At 32.2% G+C, this 20,621-nt stretch overlaps 1 protein-coding gene across 4 annotated transcripts in view; it reads right to left on the bottom strand.

Moving 5' to 3' along the window:
- Positions 1 to 20,621, bottom strand: part of RELCH (RAB11 binding and LisH domain, coiled-coil and HEAT repeat containing) — a 139,392-nt gene that overhangs the window by 75,849 nt on the left and 42,922 nt on the right. For all 4 annotated transcript variants that reach the window (XR_011966315.1, XR_011966314.1, XM_072605508.1 and 1 more), the window contains exons 3-10: positions 13,687 to 13,758; positions 13,517 to 13,572; positions 13,298 to 13,411; positions 8,785 to 8,985; positions 8,585 to 8,676; positions 7,915 to 8,208; positions 5,611 to 5,686; positions 5,115 to 5,210 (exon numbers count right to left, since the gene is read on the bottom strand). Coding sequence is in view for 2 of the 4 variants with exons in the window: in XM_072605508.1 (XP_072461609.1) it covers positions 5,115 to 5,210; positions 5,611 to 5,686; positions 7,915 to 8,208; positions 8,585 to 8,676; positions 8,785 to 8,985; positions 13,298 to 13,411; positions 13,517 to 13,572; positions 13,687 to 13,758 (1,001 nt within the window). In the remaining 2 variants the exon portion in view is untranslated. The remainder of the gene's footprint in view (positions 1 to 5,114; positions 5,211 to 5,610; positions 5,687 to 7,914; positions 8,209 to 8,584; positions 8,677 to 8,784; positions 8,986 to 13,297; positions 13,412 to 13,516; positions 13,573 to 13,686; positions 13,759 to 20,621) is intronic.

Raw genomic sequence — 20,621 nt, 5'->3', positions numbered from 1 at the left:
ATAAGACATGGGGAAATACAGGTGAGGTAAAAACAAAAGATATCAATAAAAATCGACTTTAAAAACTTCAAATGAAAAACTTCAAAGAATAATTTAACCTGGATCTATCTATGATTTAAACAGTGCAGAAAACTTTCAGTGAGGGAACTCAATCTATGAATGCAAACGTGCTAACACCAAGTCTTCGAGACTTTCTGAGGACTGAAAAGTGACTTGCCCAGGGTCACAAAACCAGGATAAGTTAAGAGGCAGAAATTAGGCCCAGGCTTTCTTTAAATTCATTCTTTCTCTAATTCCCCATTGCCTCTGTGGGGGGGAGAGAGGGGGGGAGGGAATAATCCCTCTGAATGGCATACCCATAAAAATTATCTAGGAATAGACACAACATTAGTGCATGGATGCCCATAAAAAAATCCCAGAAAATCGTTGCTCAAAATTGTCCAAGAGCTGAAATGAGGAAATCTGACCCAAAGTAATCCTTTTTATGAAAAGGAAGACGAGAGGCCTGGAAATATGGGTAAGATGATGCACCTCTGACTATGTTATGGCATGGAAGTAAGTTTTAGTCTCTTCTCTTCATGAATAGTCTTCAGTAAAATAAAGCATTACTCTTTTACCTGATGGAGGCTGTGCACATTACTGAAAATATAAGACTGTAGCCCAACAAATGTCAGAATGGAAACAAAATTCAGATCATCCACTTTAGATAGCATATATTAACTAATCCTTATAATAGTTTTAAAATAAGAATAGTCTTCTTTTAAAAAGATCTCTTGCATATGTAGCAATTTTAATTGATTAAACAGTAATAAATTCAGTAGATTAAAGTAATTGTTGCCAATTTTTAATCTTTTATTATAACCTCTTCTGGTCTTAGGAAAATGCTATTTTCTAACCATGAGAGGAAAACACTGATTAAAAGATCCAAAATATTTGACCCTTATCTGACTGTTGGCACAAGATATGTACAATCTCATAAGCTGAAATAAGTACAAAGTTTTGTTAAGATTCAATATTTAACTTTATTTTACAATTTCCATTTTGCTTTTTGCCTTGGAATAAAATAACATTACATAAAATTTAAATTTACACAAATTATTTAGGTTGCCTTTGTACAGAATTATGGTAAAAAAAAACATCCCATAACACATATTAAAAAATTGTTTTTACATCTTTGGGGCTTCTTCCTAAGAAAGCAGAAAACCCTATATAAGAATTCTTTAGTTACTATTCTTGGAAAAGCAACAAGCAACTAGAACGTCATATCTCATAATGCGTTTACCCAGTGAGCTGCATTTAACTTACTGTTGGCTACATGTGGAATACTTATTTTAGATACAGATGAGATTTAGGGCTATAAATGGGGTGATACCCTATCTTTTTTTAAAATCAGTTCTTTAGTGGAAAAAAAAGTATTAGAATATCTCAGAGGAGTCATTTATATTAGTTTCTGAGAAAAACAGAAGTAGAAACATTTGTGGAAAAGGCTGTTAAAATACAAAAGTACAAAAAGGTTGCACAGGGGACTGCAAGTAGATTTACTATGCTAGGTAGGATAATTTAAATAATGATGAAATGAGAAATTAGATTGATATGATAGAGGCTACAAAGGTAAATGGCCTCAAAAATAAGGCAAAAATTCTACAAATGATACTGTAAGCAAAAAGAAGTACTTGGCAGCTATAGATTTTTGGATAGGTGAATAATATTTTGAAAAATGGTAGCTGAGGAGGATTTTTCTAGGATTAATTGGTGTGATGGGATAGGAAACCACTTAGGCTTTCTCAGCAGTTCAGGGGTAGATAAGATGGTAACTACAGAAACTATCTGTATCACTGGTTAGCATTCCCTAAGATGAGTAGGAATAAAAAACATAAATTAGTGTAGTGTCATGCTGGAGGTAGAGAAAAAGGATTACTTACCTGCAAAGGACTAGCTGTTAGGACCTTCTGGGACTACCCTAAATCTGAGAATTCTATTATCTGAAGTTCCTATGGCTTCATATGCAGAGAGCCTATAAAAGGGACTTACAGAGCTTTCCTTTAGATTACAAAAATGTTGAACAGCACATCATTCACCACGAGGTAAAAATAAATTTAAAGTTTATGGGGATTCAGAGAGGTATTTATTTCCACTCACCTTAAGGGCTTACCCTTATGAAGATATTCTATGGCATCCATGCTATTGAAATAAGGTTAAAACTATGCTACTTTAATATTAACTGCTTCTAGTGCTCATAACCTAATCAGATTCAGAAGTCATTTTTACTAAGTAAATAAAGAAAAGTGACATTCAAGTGAAGTTGGATTTCTATGAAGACTGGTAAAAAAAAGAATCTCTGCTGGTTCTAGCTTCTGTTGTACAAGCTCTGCAGAAGCAGTTCCCTCCTTTGTGTTTCCAACTTACCTATCTTGTTTATACTGTCTTCCTTGTACTCAGTGCACTTTGGCTGATATATTACTTGAATCTAGATTTTGGAGATTTTTTAAAAATTAAAGTTCATATCTTAATAATCAAAAATTTTCCTTCTCACATTTACTGAGATTACTGTGAAAAATGAACTTTAAAACACAGCCAGGCAACTTGCATAATGAATAAAATATGAAGAGCATGTTTCTTCTGTAAAGTTTTTGATCTATACAGTATAAAAATTTACGTATTTTTAACCATGATATAATAGTGAACTATGATAATAACCACTTAAAGAAAATTAGTCTTGCATTTTGCTTCTTTGAATTCAAAGGCAACAGGTAATGAATTAATTACATGCTAGTAAGAAAAGAAAAAGAAATGACTTCAGCTGAATTTAGAGGATGTCATGATTTTACTTTTGCTGCCCTCTGGGGGTTATAGTAATTTCTTTCATTTAAAAGAGGAATGTAAGAAGAAAAAGTAAAATTATTTTTGTCATGATTTTGAACTTTGTGTGTTAAAACAAACTGACTGGTGAGCCTCCAAGAAATTACAGAACGTACTCTCTTTAACCAAAATTTAAAAGTGCATACCTATATCCTCTAAGCCTAATCTTATATTTACTTAGTTACTACATTAAGACTAATCTACAACTTAATAAATGCACATGTTTACTCAAGAGGAATTTGTTTAAAATAAAGTTTGTCACAGAGTTTGGACTAAAAATGGTTTCAGATATAATGTTCACAGTTTTTACAAGTAATTAAATTATATCCTATGATTTCTAAAACACGAGAAACAAAGTGAGATCATTTGACTGACCTCTAAAATTCATGAAGTACCCTACGATGATATGTATTACAGTCCACAGACCCAGAAAAAGGTGGGTTCAAATGTATGTCAAAATGTTATTACAAAGAATTAGACTCAGTAAGACAAAGAAATCCAAGGAAGTTACCATAAAACGTCCACAAAAACTGCTATTAATATTAACAAAAAACATGATTATGAAATAAAGAGAATTTCATTTCAATTCATGTTTTGAATAGCTTTGTTTAAAGTATGGTAATGTGGTTAGTATGCTAGTTTTTTAAATCAAAGCAAAACAATACTTCTACTAACATACTTGATTACCAATTTGGTTTCAAAGATAACCCAAAATGTAATATAAATTAGTATATTAATAAAATAGGAAATATTTCAATATAGTCAAACACCAGAAAACATACAAAGGGAAAAATGATTAATTTTTCATGTCAGGGACATAGACTTTTTCAAGTTTAAGAAATCCGCATCAACCAGAAAGGTCAAAATTTGTACTCTATGAACACCAAGTGATGCAAAGTATTTAAATCTTTCATGCAGTACAACCAGATTTCAATGGCATAGCTGTCATTACATAGAAGAAAATTCACATTAAAAGAACTATAGTAAATTGCACCCTAAAATACTTAGCTTTTTCCTTTATATTTTTCAAGAATGAAATAGGAGCTTTAAAGGGCTGCAAACATTAATGCATTACACATAATAAGTTATAAGCTATTTAAAAAAAAAGGAAGAAAAGCTCAAACATTCTGCCAGGCAGAAATGCAAAACAATTTGAAATCTAGCACTGATCCTTCAACTCATGGAACATTTCTCAAACTTCTTAATATTTAGCAACGTTTAGGGAATTATTAAAAAAAATCCTTTCAACCACAGTAGTTTATTTTTGTCTCATAATAAATGATGAAAATTTCTGAAATATGAATGTGTAAATTTTCTTAAGGATCAGTACAAATTTCTTGGATAAAAGGGTATCGGTAGATAAGCTTTAAATAGAATTATGCTGAATGCACTGTAAACCTAGCATACTGTAGGTCCCCATTGATAAATGTGAAGAAAAGGTTGCTAATAGTAAGAGCAAATATAACTTATACAAAATTTGCTTTATCATAGTATTAACTAAACTTCTGAATTTTAACAATTATCTTATAAGCAAGATTTGTTTCACTACAAATTAAATCATACCTAATTGCATGTAAAGATGGACATAAATTTTCATTGTATATGTTTTCTGGCTGAATTCAAATGGAGAAATAACTTCTTGGGACATTTAACAATCATACCACTAGATATTTTACGTATGCAAAATCATGGGCTTAATTAGAGTATTTAAAATATTTTCTAATGTGTTAAATTTTTAAAATAAAGTCTATTTTTGACTACTTTAATGATTATCACAATTATGCTATCATATAGTAACTATACTTTATTGCTAGACAAGATTAATACATGGACATTTATATTTGCTAAAGTATTTTTAGGAAATGGTAGTTACTAATCACTGTTAATTCCTCTATAAAGATTTCCCATTTTCTCCCACAAGTAGTTCATTTAAAGAACTATAATAAAATAATTAGTTAAATGTAAAATAGAACAATGTTTATAACAAGTAGATGGACCTACAGTAATAGTTAGTGCTGCAAAAGCTAATGATGTCATAAAGCAAAAGAGGAAAGTTGTGAATACCATGCAGTTTGACTTAACTCACCTGACAGAGGTGTATAACCATTCTCTAGGAGCAGAGATGCATGCACAAAAGTAAGAATATGATTGCAAGTAACAGACTTTCACAAAATAAAAATATAACACTGAACTTCAAATGAAGAATGGACACCATGATGAGATTATACAATTGAAAACATTTGTAGACGTCTCACCTCTCGTTTTGCAAGTAGCACATTTGGAACAATATGTGGTAGGCAACGTCCGAGCATTAACATGACACTTTTTTCACTGTCTGCAATCCGGGACACCTAAAAACCCAACAATTCATTAGTTAGAAATAAGAACACAAGATACAATTTTTCTATATTTATTTTCTTCTTCTTTGAAATAATGCACTAATGCTGATATATCCAATTCAAAAATGCATCTGTTCAATAACATAAGCAAAAAAACCACTTATGTATCAGTTCCCCTCAGTAATTTTTAAAGAACAAAATTCAAAAGATTTAAGAAATGTTTATTTAAAACAATAAATGTTTACTGAATCAAATGAATGAATTGTACTTGAAATACAGACTTATCATAGACTTAAAAGGCAGTAGCTCTTACTGGAGAACAGATACTTAAAACAAAAACCATGAAACAGTCTATTTTAGAAGAATAGTAACAGACACCTAATGGAAGAATTATAAAGGAAAAGAAAGTTACCTCTGATCCCAACCGACTATCTGCTGACATCCGACAAAAAGATAACAGCGCCTGGTGGAAAGCGGGTGATAATTTCCTAGGATAACAGTGAATGATAACAACAATAAACAAAGAATCAAGGAGTTAAACAGTGAAATTTATAGAGAAAATATATTGATACCATTTAGATCTTTATGCTTTGGGGTTTGGAAAGGAGGCATAAAGTAGTTAGTTATCAACCTCAAACAATCAGTAAATTAGTTAACACTAGTTTAAATTTCTACTTAAAATGTGAGCAAATATCCTTATAAAAGATTTAAGTGGAAACTGATAGGATGACTAGATTGGCGCAGAAATATCAGTGAGGTCTCTCAGTCCTAATTATTAGCTTTGTGTGTGGACGAGTCTGAAATTACTGTCAATAAGGTCTTCCAATTCAGAATGGCCTTAACAGGTTGGTCCTTAAAGCAGTAAGACTGAATGATATATTAGGAGTTTAGAATCTAAGAAGACCACACTAGAGCACTGCAGTCAAGTTGTAGATGGTGGAAGAACATAGCATATAATACAAGAATTAAATAGAAAGCACAAGAGAGTGGGAATTACGATAGCAATGTAGATTTGGGAGGTTAAAACATTTACTTATGAAATGCAGCTTGAACACATATATAAAACTATATATACATATATATGTTCTCCTAAAACACAAACTTGTTACATGTTAAAAGAGAAAACAGACATGTGCATATATACACAATTATGTATGTTACATACATATTTTCTTGTGTAAAAAAAAGTTAGCCTTTTATATGATTTGCAAAGTGACTGACTGCAGTTCAATATATGTTTTAGTACAGGCTCTATTACTTGTATCAACTTTGAACATTATAGCTGAAACCATATTTTATTTCAGCTAACCTGAAAAGAAACAACAATAAAAAAATCTCCAAACAAAAATCTAAGCAACTGCTTAATTAGAAACCAGTTTATAAAATTATATTATGTTCAAAAAAATTATTGTAAGGAACATAATCATATTCTGCAGTAAATAAAACAAAATAATATGAATCTATAAAAATCTTACAGAAAAAATCCAAAAACTTTTAAAAGTATCCTTAAGGGTAGTATGTTAAACAGTGCATACTTAAAAGAGTAAGTTTAAGTACTAAGTAGCTTTCATTCTAAACACTATATTTAATATTAAATACTAAAAAATTCTACATTTTAGTGGATTGCAGGGAACCCTTTAGAAGGTTAGTACTACTTGCCCACTTTTCCTGGATGTAACCTATTTCCCAGCCAAATGGAAGATGATCATGGTAGTTGTACCTTCTTGCTCTTGAAGAAGAGTTCAGTTAGAATCAGCCTTTTGAGAGGAATGATGCCTTGCAAATATTCCACATACAATGTCAAAAGAATGAATATCCTGCAGTACTCACATGATTTACTTAATTTAGTAGCAGTTACCAGTCAATTATATTTTAGGATCTACCTTCCGCCAAAGGCCTTCCCTATTCCCCTTCCTCCAGCTGCTGGAATCTTCCCTTCTTGTATGTACCTAGTAATTTTCAGGTCTCTCTCATTAGAATATAAGCTCCCTGAGGAGAGGTGGTCTTTCTACATATTTTTGTTACCCAGCATTTAGCTTACTACCTGGGACATAGTAAGGGTTTAATAAAAACTTGCCAACTGACTAAACAGTATTTAGAAAGTGAAGAATGAGTACAGGGTATGTAGTATTTGTTACAAAAAAATCAACATATTAATGATTACAATTTCAAAAATTTTGAAAGGGATTAAAAAAAATGCTTTCCAAAATGAATTCAGTACTGTTTATCACCTTAGAAATTAAAGTATGGTAAATCAGTCATTTTTTTCCCCAGTGGTCAGGCATCTAATTTTTTTCCCTATTAAGATTCAGCTTATAAAGGTTTATGAAACTGAAGACATATACTTATAGTTGAGATGAGAAATTTTCTTGAGTTTCATTTTACAGTATGAAGCTACAAAGCAGCAAAAAGACACCATGCAAAAGTAGTTTGATGATCAAATACTTGTATGCTATTAATATGATATTTACTAACAGAATTCAGTAGTGTTTATTTTTTCCTAACTGATTTAACAAGTATTTATCAGATGACTACTATATGTCAAGAGTTATGCTCTATAAAGGACCTGTGACACAAATACACACACACACAAACACTCTTGAAGGGCTGCTATCTAAAATAAAACCAGATGTATAAACTGAAATTATTCGAAAAAAATTATCAAGTTACAAAACATAATTGAAACAATCACTTGAAGCAATAATTTCACACTAACCTATTTGGCTTATCAAAGTGCACTGTGTCTTTGTTTGATGAAGAATAAGATGGTATTTTCTCCCTTTCTTTTCTTGGGAGAGAATTTGAGTCATTCACTTTAGAAGTCAGGGAATCTGCTTCATCTGATACTGAAAGATTAACATCCTTAATTTGATCCTTATCTGAATTCTTCATATCTAAGTGTTGTTCACTGTCTTCAGAAATTCTGTGAGGGAACTGGTCCAAAGAGGGATGGCCTGTGTCACGAACCGTGGGGAAGGAAAAATTCTCATTTTTGAGGATATCCATTTCACTACAACAAAAAAAGAAATTTCCAGAGGCAAGTTTACTCTATCAAACTTTGGCAAAGCCAAAAACCATTTGAAAAGTAACACAGAAAGAAGCTCTTGATTAAGTTAGGCTATACCATATACAGTGTAATTAATTATATACTTTAGTTATAACTATCATTGATGAAAAATGAAGAGAAAATCATCTTATTTTCCAGCAAAGTAATCTCTTTACTTGAGATTAGTTGCTCTTTCATTGCTTTTCAAGGCAATTCCAATTATGATGAATATATTCAATAATACAGTGATTCTGTAAAATGAAATTTTGGCTAATATGATGAAATCAACTCTCAACTCTTACGCTACTCAAAGAGTTCAATAAAAACAGAGCATACATACCCCTCTAGTCTTCTGATTTGTTCCATCAAAGACCACTTCTCATTATTTAACAAACTAATTTTATCTTCTAGCTTCTGTACTATCAAGCAATTCTAGAATCAATTAGGAGAAAAGCAGATTGTAGTCATTCTGCAGTCATACAGATGTATTTTACATATAAAATAATCTGAAGACAGAACTGTGGAGTTGATGTGCCTTACCTCTATAGGTTGTGGGGTTTCAAATGAAGGAAGGCTGCCTAACACTGGAGTAAGAGCCTCTAACTCATCCTCTTCTACTCCACTTGCGACATCTACGACATCTTTCACAGTTACTTGATGATTTCCAAAGTCGCGATAGAGTTGTAACAAGTCTGGTGGTTTTGGAATGTTCAATCCTACATCATCCCACAATTCAAAATCCTTGAAAAGGGTCCAAAAGAGAACAACAATTTTATGATACATTTTCCTCTACACATAAGATTTATTTTAACTCACCATAAAATTATTTTTGCTGTAGAACAGAATTACATAAGCTTATGTACAGGTACTATGGCTTACATGCATTTTGCTTTCTCCACAACATTAAACAAAATTCTAAACAACTAGCAGGTATTCAATAAATTATTGTCAACTGAGGGACAACTGCAGGTTGATCTGGGATCTAAGTGAATGTATATATTTAACTCATTTAAAAAAAGGAACTCATAAGGTAATTCTATATAAGAAAGCATTTAGTTTAAGAACCCTGAATTCACTGTTAAAAGGAATGTACTTGAATAACCTCACTTAGATTATACTGAATCATAGGATTTAGAGCTGAAAAGTACCTAACCCAATACCCTTCCTCATATAAATGAGGAAGCCTAAGGCCCAGAACAGCTAAATAATTTGCCAAAAGAGACATATGCAATAACTAGTGGGGGCCAGGACTTAACCCCTGCCCTCTGACTTCAAATACTGGGCTCTTTTTATCACATGATAACTTTCCCAGTATAGCCTCCCTCTATTTATTATGCAAACATTTGGCATCAATTCCACTATTAACTTCAACTCTGACCATTAGATGGGTGGTGTTATAGTTCCAACAGGTCACCTATTAAAGACTACGATTAGAAATTTTTGTGTCAAAATTTTGTCAGAATTTTTTTGCTGAGTTTGAAAAACAAAAAGACAATTCTGGAAAAGTAATCAATGCATTTAGAAGGCACTCAGAGAATAAAGCTGCTTATTTATCTGTTCTATTTATGTGTGGTACAGTAGTAAAGTTAGGCTAGTTGTTAAATAAATATGCCAGAATTTACATATAAAAAGGGTTGGTTTTGCCTATATATGACACAGTTTGACATTTATTTAAATAATGAACACATTGCTAAAATATTTTTCTAACTAATATTAGAGCCTGTGCACATTCCTTTGCATGTCTTCAATGAAGACTAATTTTTAATTCTCTGAGGGAAACACTTGATTTGGAGGGAAAAGCCAAAATAAATTTAGTGCCGTGTTTTGTTCTAGTGAAGCTCAATAATAGCTTTGGTCAGAAACAAGACGTAACTATAAAGTAATAAGACAGGTATACTTGCTTTGTAAATATTTACAAAAGGGAAATTCAAAAGAAAAAAAAGGACTAAGCCATATTTAATGAAATAAGCAATATAGATTTCCCAAATCTGACTCCAAAGGACAACAATTCTTTAAAAGTATTAGTATTGAGCTATTTTTACTTTACAAAAACACCTTACACCTCGTGGATCAAAACATGTTTCCTAAGAATTCTTTAATTTGTGGATTGATGATTTCTTAATGCTATTCTAAGACAAACTTTGAATAAAGGTAACAAGAGGAATATCTACACCAAAAAAAAAAAAAGTTCTAATGAAGCTTTCGTCACTTAAAAAAAAGCAGCTAAACATTCTTGAAAATTTAAGTTTTGACTTAAATAACATCCAGGTTGACAAGTAGTCTAGTATAATTCTATTGGATTTACAATTCAAAATAAAAAATTACGATAATAAAAACTGAAATAAAAGCATGTCAACCATGTTTGGATGGAAACATACCTCACAATTTAAGTACTACTCTAATTTACATTAATCAAAACTGAATGACAACTACAGCAATTAAAACTAGTTAGGAGTTAAAAGTAATAAAGACTAGCTTGGTTTTAACTTTCAGCTCAAGAAATGATACAATTTTTAAGATGACCTGCATTATCTTCAAGGTTCTATATAATCTTAAGTGGTAAACATATTCAATCCTATACTCAAAGTATGATTGAGCCTCTGGTAAACACATATTTTATACCAAGAGTGCAACTAATACACAAGTGACAGACTCTTGTGTTAATGCAGTAGAGGATATAATCAATATTGTGGCTAGAGGTAAAAAGGTCAGAAATATCTGCCCACTGAATGAACACAGAGTCGTTTTAATGTTAAAAAAATATAATTAAATATTAAAATACAGAAAAATTATAGTGAAGTTACCGTTGACTATTTTCCTAAGCAGATCATACATACCAGGCTGCCTGAATGGCCTTACAGCATTCCCAGAATATTTCTCCTATAATCAATACTTTCCCTGTTTCTTGTTTGGTTGGTTATTTGAAACATGATTAACCTGTCATGTAATTCTATAGTGCATGTATATTATATTGCACAATGTCTTGACATAAGAGGTACTCAAACTGCTTTACCTGTCAGGTTTAACTATTAAGTAAGTTGAAGATATTTTAGTAAGATACATTTTTGTGAAATGTTATATAAGGTGAGATGTGTTATCGTGATAAACTTCAGGGAAGCATCATATCAAAAGAGCCATGAGATTGTTTAACAGTTTTTGTAGAACAAACACCCTTGATTTAAGGTAATGGCCAAAAGATTTGTCACAAACTACATCATGTTTGCCTTTCTAAAGAGGATCAAGGATAAAACTGACCCAGCTAGGCTTATAGCCTGTGGTTCCAATGAGTTAAGATATTCCAAAGATGATGCCACTGTCATCTCTTACCAGCTTACAAGGATTTTGTTCTGTTAATAATCAAGAAACTCTTAAATATCTTGGATTCCATTCAAGGGCTAAAAAAACTGTAATCTTCATTTTAATGTAAACCATTCTTTTTTATTCTAATCTCATATTAACTACCAGACATTCAAATATATGGTCTGGGTAGCCAATTTAAAAAGCAACAATGATGATAACAGCAAAACAACATAAACTGGAACCCTATGAGCACCAACCTTTCAGTCTAAGTTACCAGCTTTATTATTCTCTTAAAGTAAAAAGGCAAGTATCATGTGTACACATGGACCTCATGTATGGCATGCTCCTCATTTTGTCAAATATTCCTCTCACAGAGGAAAAAAAACTTCTGTTTGAGAGGTTTAAAAAAAAAGGAAAAAGAAAAAAGGAATATACGACCTTCCTGTGTTTTTGAGACTAATGAAAGAAGGGGAATAAGAATTTCTAGGGAATTTCCAAGAGCCACATGAAACAGAAATAATGAAGTCTTAAATATTACACAAAATCAAAATATTAGCTAGCATTCTGCAGTTATGTAAAATGTTACTCTCTTTTTAGCTTCTAAGGACTATCTTAAAATATCAGGACAATATTTGAAAATTTCTCCGTGAGAAGAAGCTCCCCATAACCTACATTAGTAAGTCACTTTCAGGGATACTTTTTGACAAAAGCAAGCAACAAATATAAATTCTTCATGTTGCATTATAAGCCCATTTATTTTTTCTATCTGCAGGACAGAAAAGTGCAACACAAGTAATCAAAATCTTCAGTGCAATGCCAATGATTTAATGTGTAAACTCTGGGATTACTAAATCTGGATAAAGAAGGCCAACTCTTTTAATGCTTTTCCTTATAGGCATAACTTTATTATAACCTGTTCATCATTTGAAGAGATCTCCTTTGAATATTCTCTAAGTTCTTGACAATTCTTCTTTATGCCGGATTGGTAGTTCCTGAGTCCAAAGTGGAGCAAAAACAGGGCTTTAGGTGCCACTTTCTCACCCTTCTTCCCCCAATATATCTTAAAGAGCTAATCTCACAGGTAGTCTGCCCGTGTTATTCTAGGGTGGTCCAGCTCAGTTGTGAACCTACCATACAGGTCCAGGCTCAGACCAGCCTAAGTCTACTACAGAGCCTTTGGACAGGAATGGCCCTAGGGTTTAGACCCTCCAAGAAAGGTGAAAAGGAGAAAACTCTGGGAGGTCCTGGAATACAAGTTAATTCCAGAACAAGTCTAGATTCTTAGAACAGAGACCAAGCATGACATGTATGCCAGGTTTTCTATCTAAATTTGGAATATTACAGTAGCCCCTGAGAGACATTTATAACTATTCCCTATGGATTCTGTGAATATTTTTTCCCCATTTTCTATTTATTTTCCTCTTTCTATTTATTAAGCTATAACGCTATTGGGATTCAAGGATGAATACATATTCATAGAAGAAGGTAGTGATCCAACATAGTTGATGGTGATACTTTTGCTTATGTGAGTCACAAAAAACAGTGATTAATTTTAAGAAAAACTCTTTCTGCCCCTGCAGGGTAACTCTTACAGTAGTATGTCAGGTAAATTTTTGCACAGAATAGAAACTATGTATGTTACGTATTTGGGAAGAAGATGACATCGCACTGGTGAATTTTTGGGTGACCAATCTGACAACAGACATAAAACTACCCATTTTTCAGAATTAAAAATGGATTATTCAAACTTTACCTGATCATCATTTTCATCAGAAAAAGTTATTGATGTAAGTTTGTAGTTATTCTTTAGTAAAAATTCATTCACTAGGAAGTTTAGAGCTCTTTTTTCAAGAGGTTTGATTGGCTCCTAGAAATAAAAAATAGAAATAATATTATAAGTCTTCCTTCTCAGACATTTGTTTTACCATTCAATATAAGATATTTATATACATTTCTCTGACAAATTGCCTACCTGAATTTCAGGACTTGATTTGTAATTTTTTCGTTCCTGTAAAGGAACTTCATTTTCTGGGGGAAGGAAATGTATAAACAGACTTTAGGATCTCTACCACATGAAAAAAGTCTCAACTAGTTCTACATTGTCAAATTATAAAGTCTAAAGAAAAGTTTTATGTACACCACCTGCAGCCTGTGTCAGGTTGGCTCGGAGGGCCTGAATGGTCTCCTTGGCTTTCCGTAGTTCAAACTCCAGGACTGGACAGGGATTTGGATTAAACACACACAGGCATCCAACCAAGAAAAGGGAAACAAAAATAAAAAAATAAAAAGCAAGGATGGGTATGAAAAAAAAATACAGTTTGTATTGAAAACAGAAAGCATGCAATCTTTATGGAATTCATGAAAGCATGCAGCAGAGTTGGTCTGAAAGCAAACTGGTGAACATTTTCCATAGCATTACTAGTATTCTAAGTAAATTGACCAAATGTTCTAGCTGTCTGACAAGGAATTGTTCTATTTTTAAAATAATTCTAAAGTGCAAAATATTTTCTTTATATAAATTGAAGTTTGCAACATCTGAATACTTCTCCCTAACTCAGTCAAAGTTAGGGAAGAGAAATGAAATGTGTCTATTCATATGTTTTTTTATGAATGATGGAGTAAGTAGGTGATGCTTTAACTACTTAAAAATATAACATCTAAAGGATTAACTGAACTACTTTAAAAATAACTATTTCAAATGAAGACAATGGCAACCTCTTTGATAGACCTATTTTATAAATGAGTGATATATTTTCTAATTCATAAATAATTCTCATGATCTGTATTTTTCTAGTAATAAAAGAAAACCAAAAGTGTATCTTTTAGGTAACTGAAATTATAAAACTACAAGAAAACATTCAAAGCACTTTTGAGTTTATCAGAAATATGAGAATACAATAACTGGTTTCTCTTTGGACCCAATTCCAAATAAAACTTATAAGGAAAATCATTCTGGATATTTCTTAAAGCAGAAGAAAGATACAATATTGCCTAATAGCCATGAGGGGGAGGAGAAAAGCAGTAGCTCAGAGTTCTTAATACAATAAACTTTCACCCTGTCAAAGAATGCACTTTTAAGCTGACAAACTGAGAGCTGGAAGGGACTGTAAGAATCATCTGGTTCAACCTTGTTTTGCAGTTCAGAAAACCTGAGCGCCAGAGAGGTTAAGTGACTTGCTTGATGTCATACAGGTATTAAGTGCCTGAATTGGTATAAGAACCCCAGTCCTCTCTTTCTAAATTCAGCAATGGAAATGCTGGATCATGTGCTTTTTAAAAAGAGCTTTTCAAATACTGCTGAAATCTTTCTTGTTTTATAACAAACTAACAACTTTCTTGTTTTATTATAACCTAAATATACAATAAACCAAAAAAATGGGTCCTATTTTATTAATATACTACTTTCATCCATGACGAGGGACTAACATATTCACATGCCTTGAGAACTAGGAAATTTTCTTTGATTCAGAAATTTCTATCACTAATTTTGTAGTTAATCAGAAGCAGATAGACAAAGAACTAAAAGTTTTGAAAAATTATTTATCCTTATAAGTTAATACAAATAATTCTACAACTACCTGAATAAGCAAAATGCAGATGTTTAGACACAATCTATGAAAAATATGTGGTATCATTTGAAAAATCATTTTAAATTGCTTTTATCTAACTGGTTCATTGAAAAATGTCTTGGTATTCATGGTAATAACCAGAAACTAAGTCTGTATGGAAAAAAAAGTTTCACTCAGTTTGCACTTAGTCATCAAAACCTTAGGATGTAACTGAATCACATCTGCTATGTGAAAACTACTTTTTTGATGCACAGAATTTAACTGCAGCAATGTGGAAGCATAACTAAAGATCTAATGAGAGGAAATGTGTTAATAGTTCTTTTTGGTAGTTGGCAAAGCTGATCTGCAAATATTTCTGTGCAACAAAGTTAAAGTATTCCAGAAACTCTTAGTACTGAAAATGAATACTGCTGTTTGTATAAGACTGCATACACATTTTTGCTGTATTCAATGGCATACCACAGGGTTACATGGTAGAATGGATTCATTTTTGGACTTAAAAATTTTAAGTAATTGATTTTTGATTGAAGCAGCATTGAATTGTATTTACTGCTAATTTTTAAAGTCTCTTAATACTAAGACATGTTACAGAACAATTGCAGATCAGGAGTGCACTACCCCAGAATGACAGAAATATGAAACAAACAAACAAAAATACTGGTTTAAACACAAACTTGAAAAAACTCAGAAATTTAACTGGAGAAAGTTAAGGTGAATTAAGAGCAAAACACTGTATGATTAGGGCACAGAAAGCCAGAAAAACCCATGTCAGACGGCAAGAATTAAATTTTTATGTACAAATACATTGTCAAATACCACGAAAAATTACAAAACTGAACAGATAGAGCCTATCAAAATAAAAGTACTCTGCTGCATGTTTCTTGTTAGACAATATACATTTTCCAAAAAAAAAAAAAGTTCAAGTTAGAAGCCATACAGCATCTCTATAGTTGATAAGTAAAATATACACATATATGAGATTCAAATGAAAAAGTATAAAGTTTCTGAACAGCTGTGCTATTATTAAAGATGTTAGTAAACTTACCTTTATTGTATTAAAAAGTTTAACTAAAACTTGAAATGAATTGGCCAATAACAAACTCTTGAGAGAGATTCAATTTATTAATTACAATAATTCTCAAAAATTATTTTTAATCCTCTCTACTGTTCAATGATTAGCTACAAACAACTTTTAAACAATGTAATTCTGAGACTTGTTTGTTATAAATTTGAATACAAATTTTAAAACTCTATACTAAAATTTCCTAAAGGCCACCTGAGGCTGATGACAAGAAAATTAATGAAAGCAACTTATTGCTTTTGAACCAGATGCTGAAAAATAATAGTACTCCATTTCTTTGGAGGGCAGATACTCAGAACTCAATAGAACATTTTTTGACAGGAAGAGGGGAAAAAAATGGTGTAAATTTAATTTTAGTTCAAATCAGGATGAAAGAGAATACCATTTCTTTACTGCTCTAGCTCAATTTTTCAATTTTCAAGGCTTGAAAAATTTATGCCAAATTGATCTGTTTCTGACATTTAAACGACATTCTGATTGAACTCACTTTAAAACAAATTAAATGTTCAATGGCTTCACCATTAGAATAAAAGTTCAAATAAGGTGACTTCACCTCATGTATCCCAAATCATATATCCCTATCCTTCATTTCATTTCAGGGGTCCTAAAACAGCTTTCTTAGGAAGAATCCTAAGAACCCTCTTTTTCCAAGAGTGGGAAGTGGGGATAAATATCACCAAAAATCCACCATGATTTTTCTCCTGGTATTAAATCTCTAAGAGAAAGTTCCTACCCAATGCCTTGTCAAGAAGCATTACCTGGACTATTTATTTCTCTAAGTTTAGGAAGAGAATGAACTGGAAGGCCCAATAAAGAGCAGACAGGTGGCACAGGGGATAGAGAGCTGAATCTACAGTCAAGAAAAACTGAGTTCAAATATGCCTCAGTTACTAGCTGTGTGACCTTTGGCAAGTCACATAACCCCTGGTTGTCTCAGTTTCCTTCTATGGAAAAAGGGGATAATAATAGCACCTACCTCCCAAGGTTGTTGTGAGGACAAAATAGTACTTGTAAAGCACTGTGTAAATGCTAGATATTATTATTATACTACCATATATGCTGCTCAATACTTATAGAATGAATAGTTAGATCTGAACATTGGTAAATCCAGAGCACATCACTTTTCAGAGTTCCAATTATTAAGAAAACATTCTCCTTCTTACCACCCTGATGACTAATCTTCCCCAAGTATTCAGCAGCTATCATACAGCATAGGGCAGCTAGGTAAAACTGGAAAGAACATCGGATATGGAGTTAGAAGACTTGGATTCTAGTCCCAGCTCTACCATTTACTAGCTGTGTGACCAAGGGCAAGTCACTTAATTTCTGTAGGTCTGTTACCTCATTTGTCAAATGAGGATATTAGTGTTCTTACTTTGCAGTGTTTTTTGAGAGGATCAAATATAAATTGCAAAAACTACATTGAAAAAGCTCAATGTTGGAAGTAATGAAGGATAAATGTGGTATAAGAGAAGTTCAGAATCACAGGATCTGCGTGACTAGCTTCCAGCTCCACAATCTGTATGTCATTTATTACTGGGCTTTAGTGTCCTCCTCCATAAAATGAGGGGGTTGGACTTTTTAATCTATAAAGTTCCTTCCAGATTTTACTAAATTCTATAATCCTGTTATGACCACATTGTACTCAGAGAACTTTTTTCTACATCCAGCACACAACTCACAACTATGTGTACTTTATATTAAAATCTGAGTCGTCCCGTAAGTGCCAAGTGAACTATTATCAGATTTTCATGTTTTTGCTGTGTGAGAGATAACTGAAAGGAACAGAGACAGATACTTGGGACTGTGTTACCTTGTTTTCTAAATTTTTCTTGATGGTCAAGGCATATTACTTCTGTTTTCCTTCTATTTTGTACATTTTTCCCTACTAACTGGTTAAAATTTTTAGTAGGAATGATTCTCTAACAACCATATTAGTGTCCTGACCAGTTATATGACAGCAAAGAAACAGAACAAGCACATAGAGAAAACAGAATGGGAACTTAAGTGTCTAAATTTAGTTCTTACAGATAAAGAAAAACAAATTTTTAAGAAATATATTTTTTAGAATACTCATATAATTCACAACAAAATGTCATTTCTGTCAAGTAGGTTTAATTTTTGACAACGAATCTGCAAGAAACCAAAATACAGATCAGATATTTCCAAGCTCTATAACTCTTAAAACATGTATTTCAAAAACTTTTCATAAGACAAATTCATTTACAAAGCAGAGACCTCACACTTCTTAGTGATAATGAATGTAATCTAAAAGGAAAAGTGATTAGTAGACTAAATGTATTAAAGAAAATATAGTGCTAGATTTTTATAACTGCTAAAAGGATAAGACTAGCTACTTCCTATCTGTGTAATCTTGGGAAATATATTTCACTTTTTCATGTTTTAATTTCCTCATTTGAAATGAGGGAATTGGACTAGGTGATTTCTGATATGTATTCCAGCTAAGAAAGCTATTTGATATTTTACTTATAGCAAAGCTATTTCTACATAAAAATGGGTATGTATATACACTATATTTTTATCTAAATGTGAACTCAAATTATCCACAGGATTAAAAAAACTTCTGAACAGGAAGCTAACAGACAGTATACAATTTATTTCTCTTCGTTTTACAGATGAGGAAGTTTGACATAGAGAAATTTTACAAGTTGCTCTAATTGCACTGCTAATTTGGCAGAGTTAAGGACTAAAACCCAAGTCTCCTTGTTGCCATTTGTGTGCTTTCCATCATTCCCACAGTGCACTGAAAAAATGGTTTCCAAAGGGAAAAGATTATTTGGGGGGAATAGCAATATAATTGTGCAGGTATCTGTGTAGATTGTGCAGAATTCATACAGAGATATTTGGTACAATATCAATTTTTTCACTATAAACTATATGAATAGTGTTAGCTTGTTTCCATTTATCTCTATATCCTTCCATCTATATTCCCTACTACACTTTAAATTCTAATCTAAAGCCTGGACTCCAAACAATTACTTGTGTATATTTAGAACAATTAAGTGAGATATGTTTTTGCAAACATATCCTTACTTATTGAGGCAACTCAATAAGGATCACACAATAAAAAAATTCTGAGAAAAATATATACATGGAAAAATTTATACCTGCATATACAATTAATGCTTTAAGAACAAAATACTTTAGAATTTATGAGTGTGAATCAAGAACTATAGTCAATCTTCTTAGGTACTATTTACCTGCAATATGTATGTTAACTACATGCTCACAAGGTTATTTGAATATGTAATACTTGTACTTTCAATAATTTAAAGTTGTCAAGAGATCTGTTCATGTTTCTGGAATATGATATTTTGAAGAGATGCTTAAACTCACCTTAGTTTTCCACTCACCCATGTTTATTTGCTATATCGCATAGTATTTTTTGTTCGAATCAGTCACAAGCTGCTACTGTTGTCAAAAGTCTCTTTCTCCTTAAATTTTAACAACAGCAAAGTGTAACGGGCATCTGATGAAATTCCTGGACACAAACATCTAATCTCATGCCTGATTTAGTCTACTCTACCACATTATTGAGTGAAGTCAGGTTGTTCAATGACCAATAAGAGGAGTGCCATTTGATAAATCTGATTTCTTTATATCTGTTCTTTTGGATCAATGACTTCTCCTTTCAACTACGTAGGCTAATGGATTAAACGACAAAAGTAAACACACGAACAAAAGTTTATTTTTAAATTTGAGTCCAGCCATAAGCAACAATATTTTCTAAATTTATTTCCAACCTTAGCTTCAAAGGCAGAGGAATTAATACTTTCAAAATAATATAACCTCTCTGTGTTTTCTTTCTTGGGTCAGCTATATCTATATATCTGTATTTTTAACTATATCTATATCTGTAGAGGATTTGGTATATTGTTAAAAAGAATTCCATAAGTCAGAAAATAAAAATGATAAGACAAAGAAGAGAAGAAGATAGGTAAATCTTGATGTGAGGAATAGAATGGACCATTGACAACAAAGATCAACCAGATTCAGATTATCTCCATGAGGCAGCACAGAGAAATTTTCACGATATCTGGTTTCCAGCCAGATTTTTCAGGAATGGAAAGCTACAGTAGGCTATCTTCTATCTCTAATTCAGGTTATTAACCTGTCCTACCCTCAGGCAAATCCTTTCTTGTACAGCAAACCTCAGTAGTACGTATAAGAAAAATGACAAATAATTTGTGTCAACAATTATTTCGCAATGTCTTTCCCTCTACTGAATTCTGTAAGTTACAGAATTTGTGGTTCCCTAGGTATCTCGGGCAATATGGAATTTGAAACAGCAGAATTAAGGAAGCTATGAAAAAAAAACCAGAAAGCCCGGTCAGGAAATCTGCTTCTAGGGAGGTAAGTAGTAGCTTCAGCCATGGGACCTTGAATTGGAAGCTCTGAAGAGACTT

Source organism: Notamacropus eugenii, chromosome 4, assembly GCF_028372415.1.
Source record: "Notamacropus eugenii isolate mMacEug1 chromosome 4, mMacEug1.pri_v2, whole genome shotgun sequence".
In the NCBI taxonomy this organism is placed as follows: Eukaryota; Metazoa; Chordata; class Mammalia; order Diprotodontia; family Macropodidae; genus Notamacropus; species Notamacropus eugenii.
The sequence above is the reverse complement of the archived record's forward strand: the minus strand, read 5'-3'. Positions and strand labels throughout refer to the sequence as shown.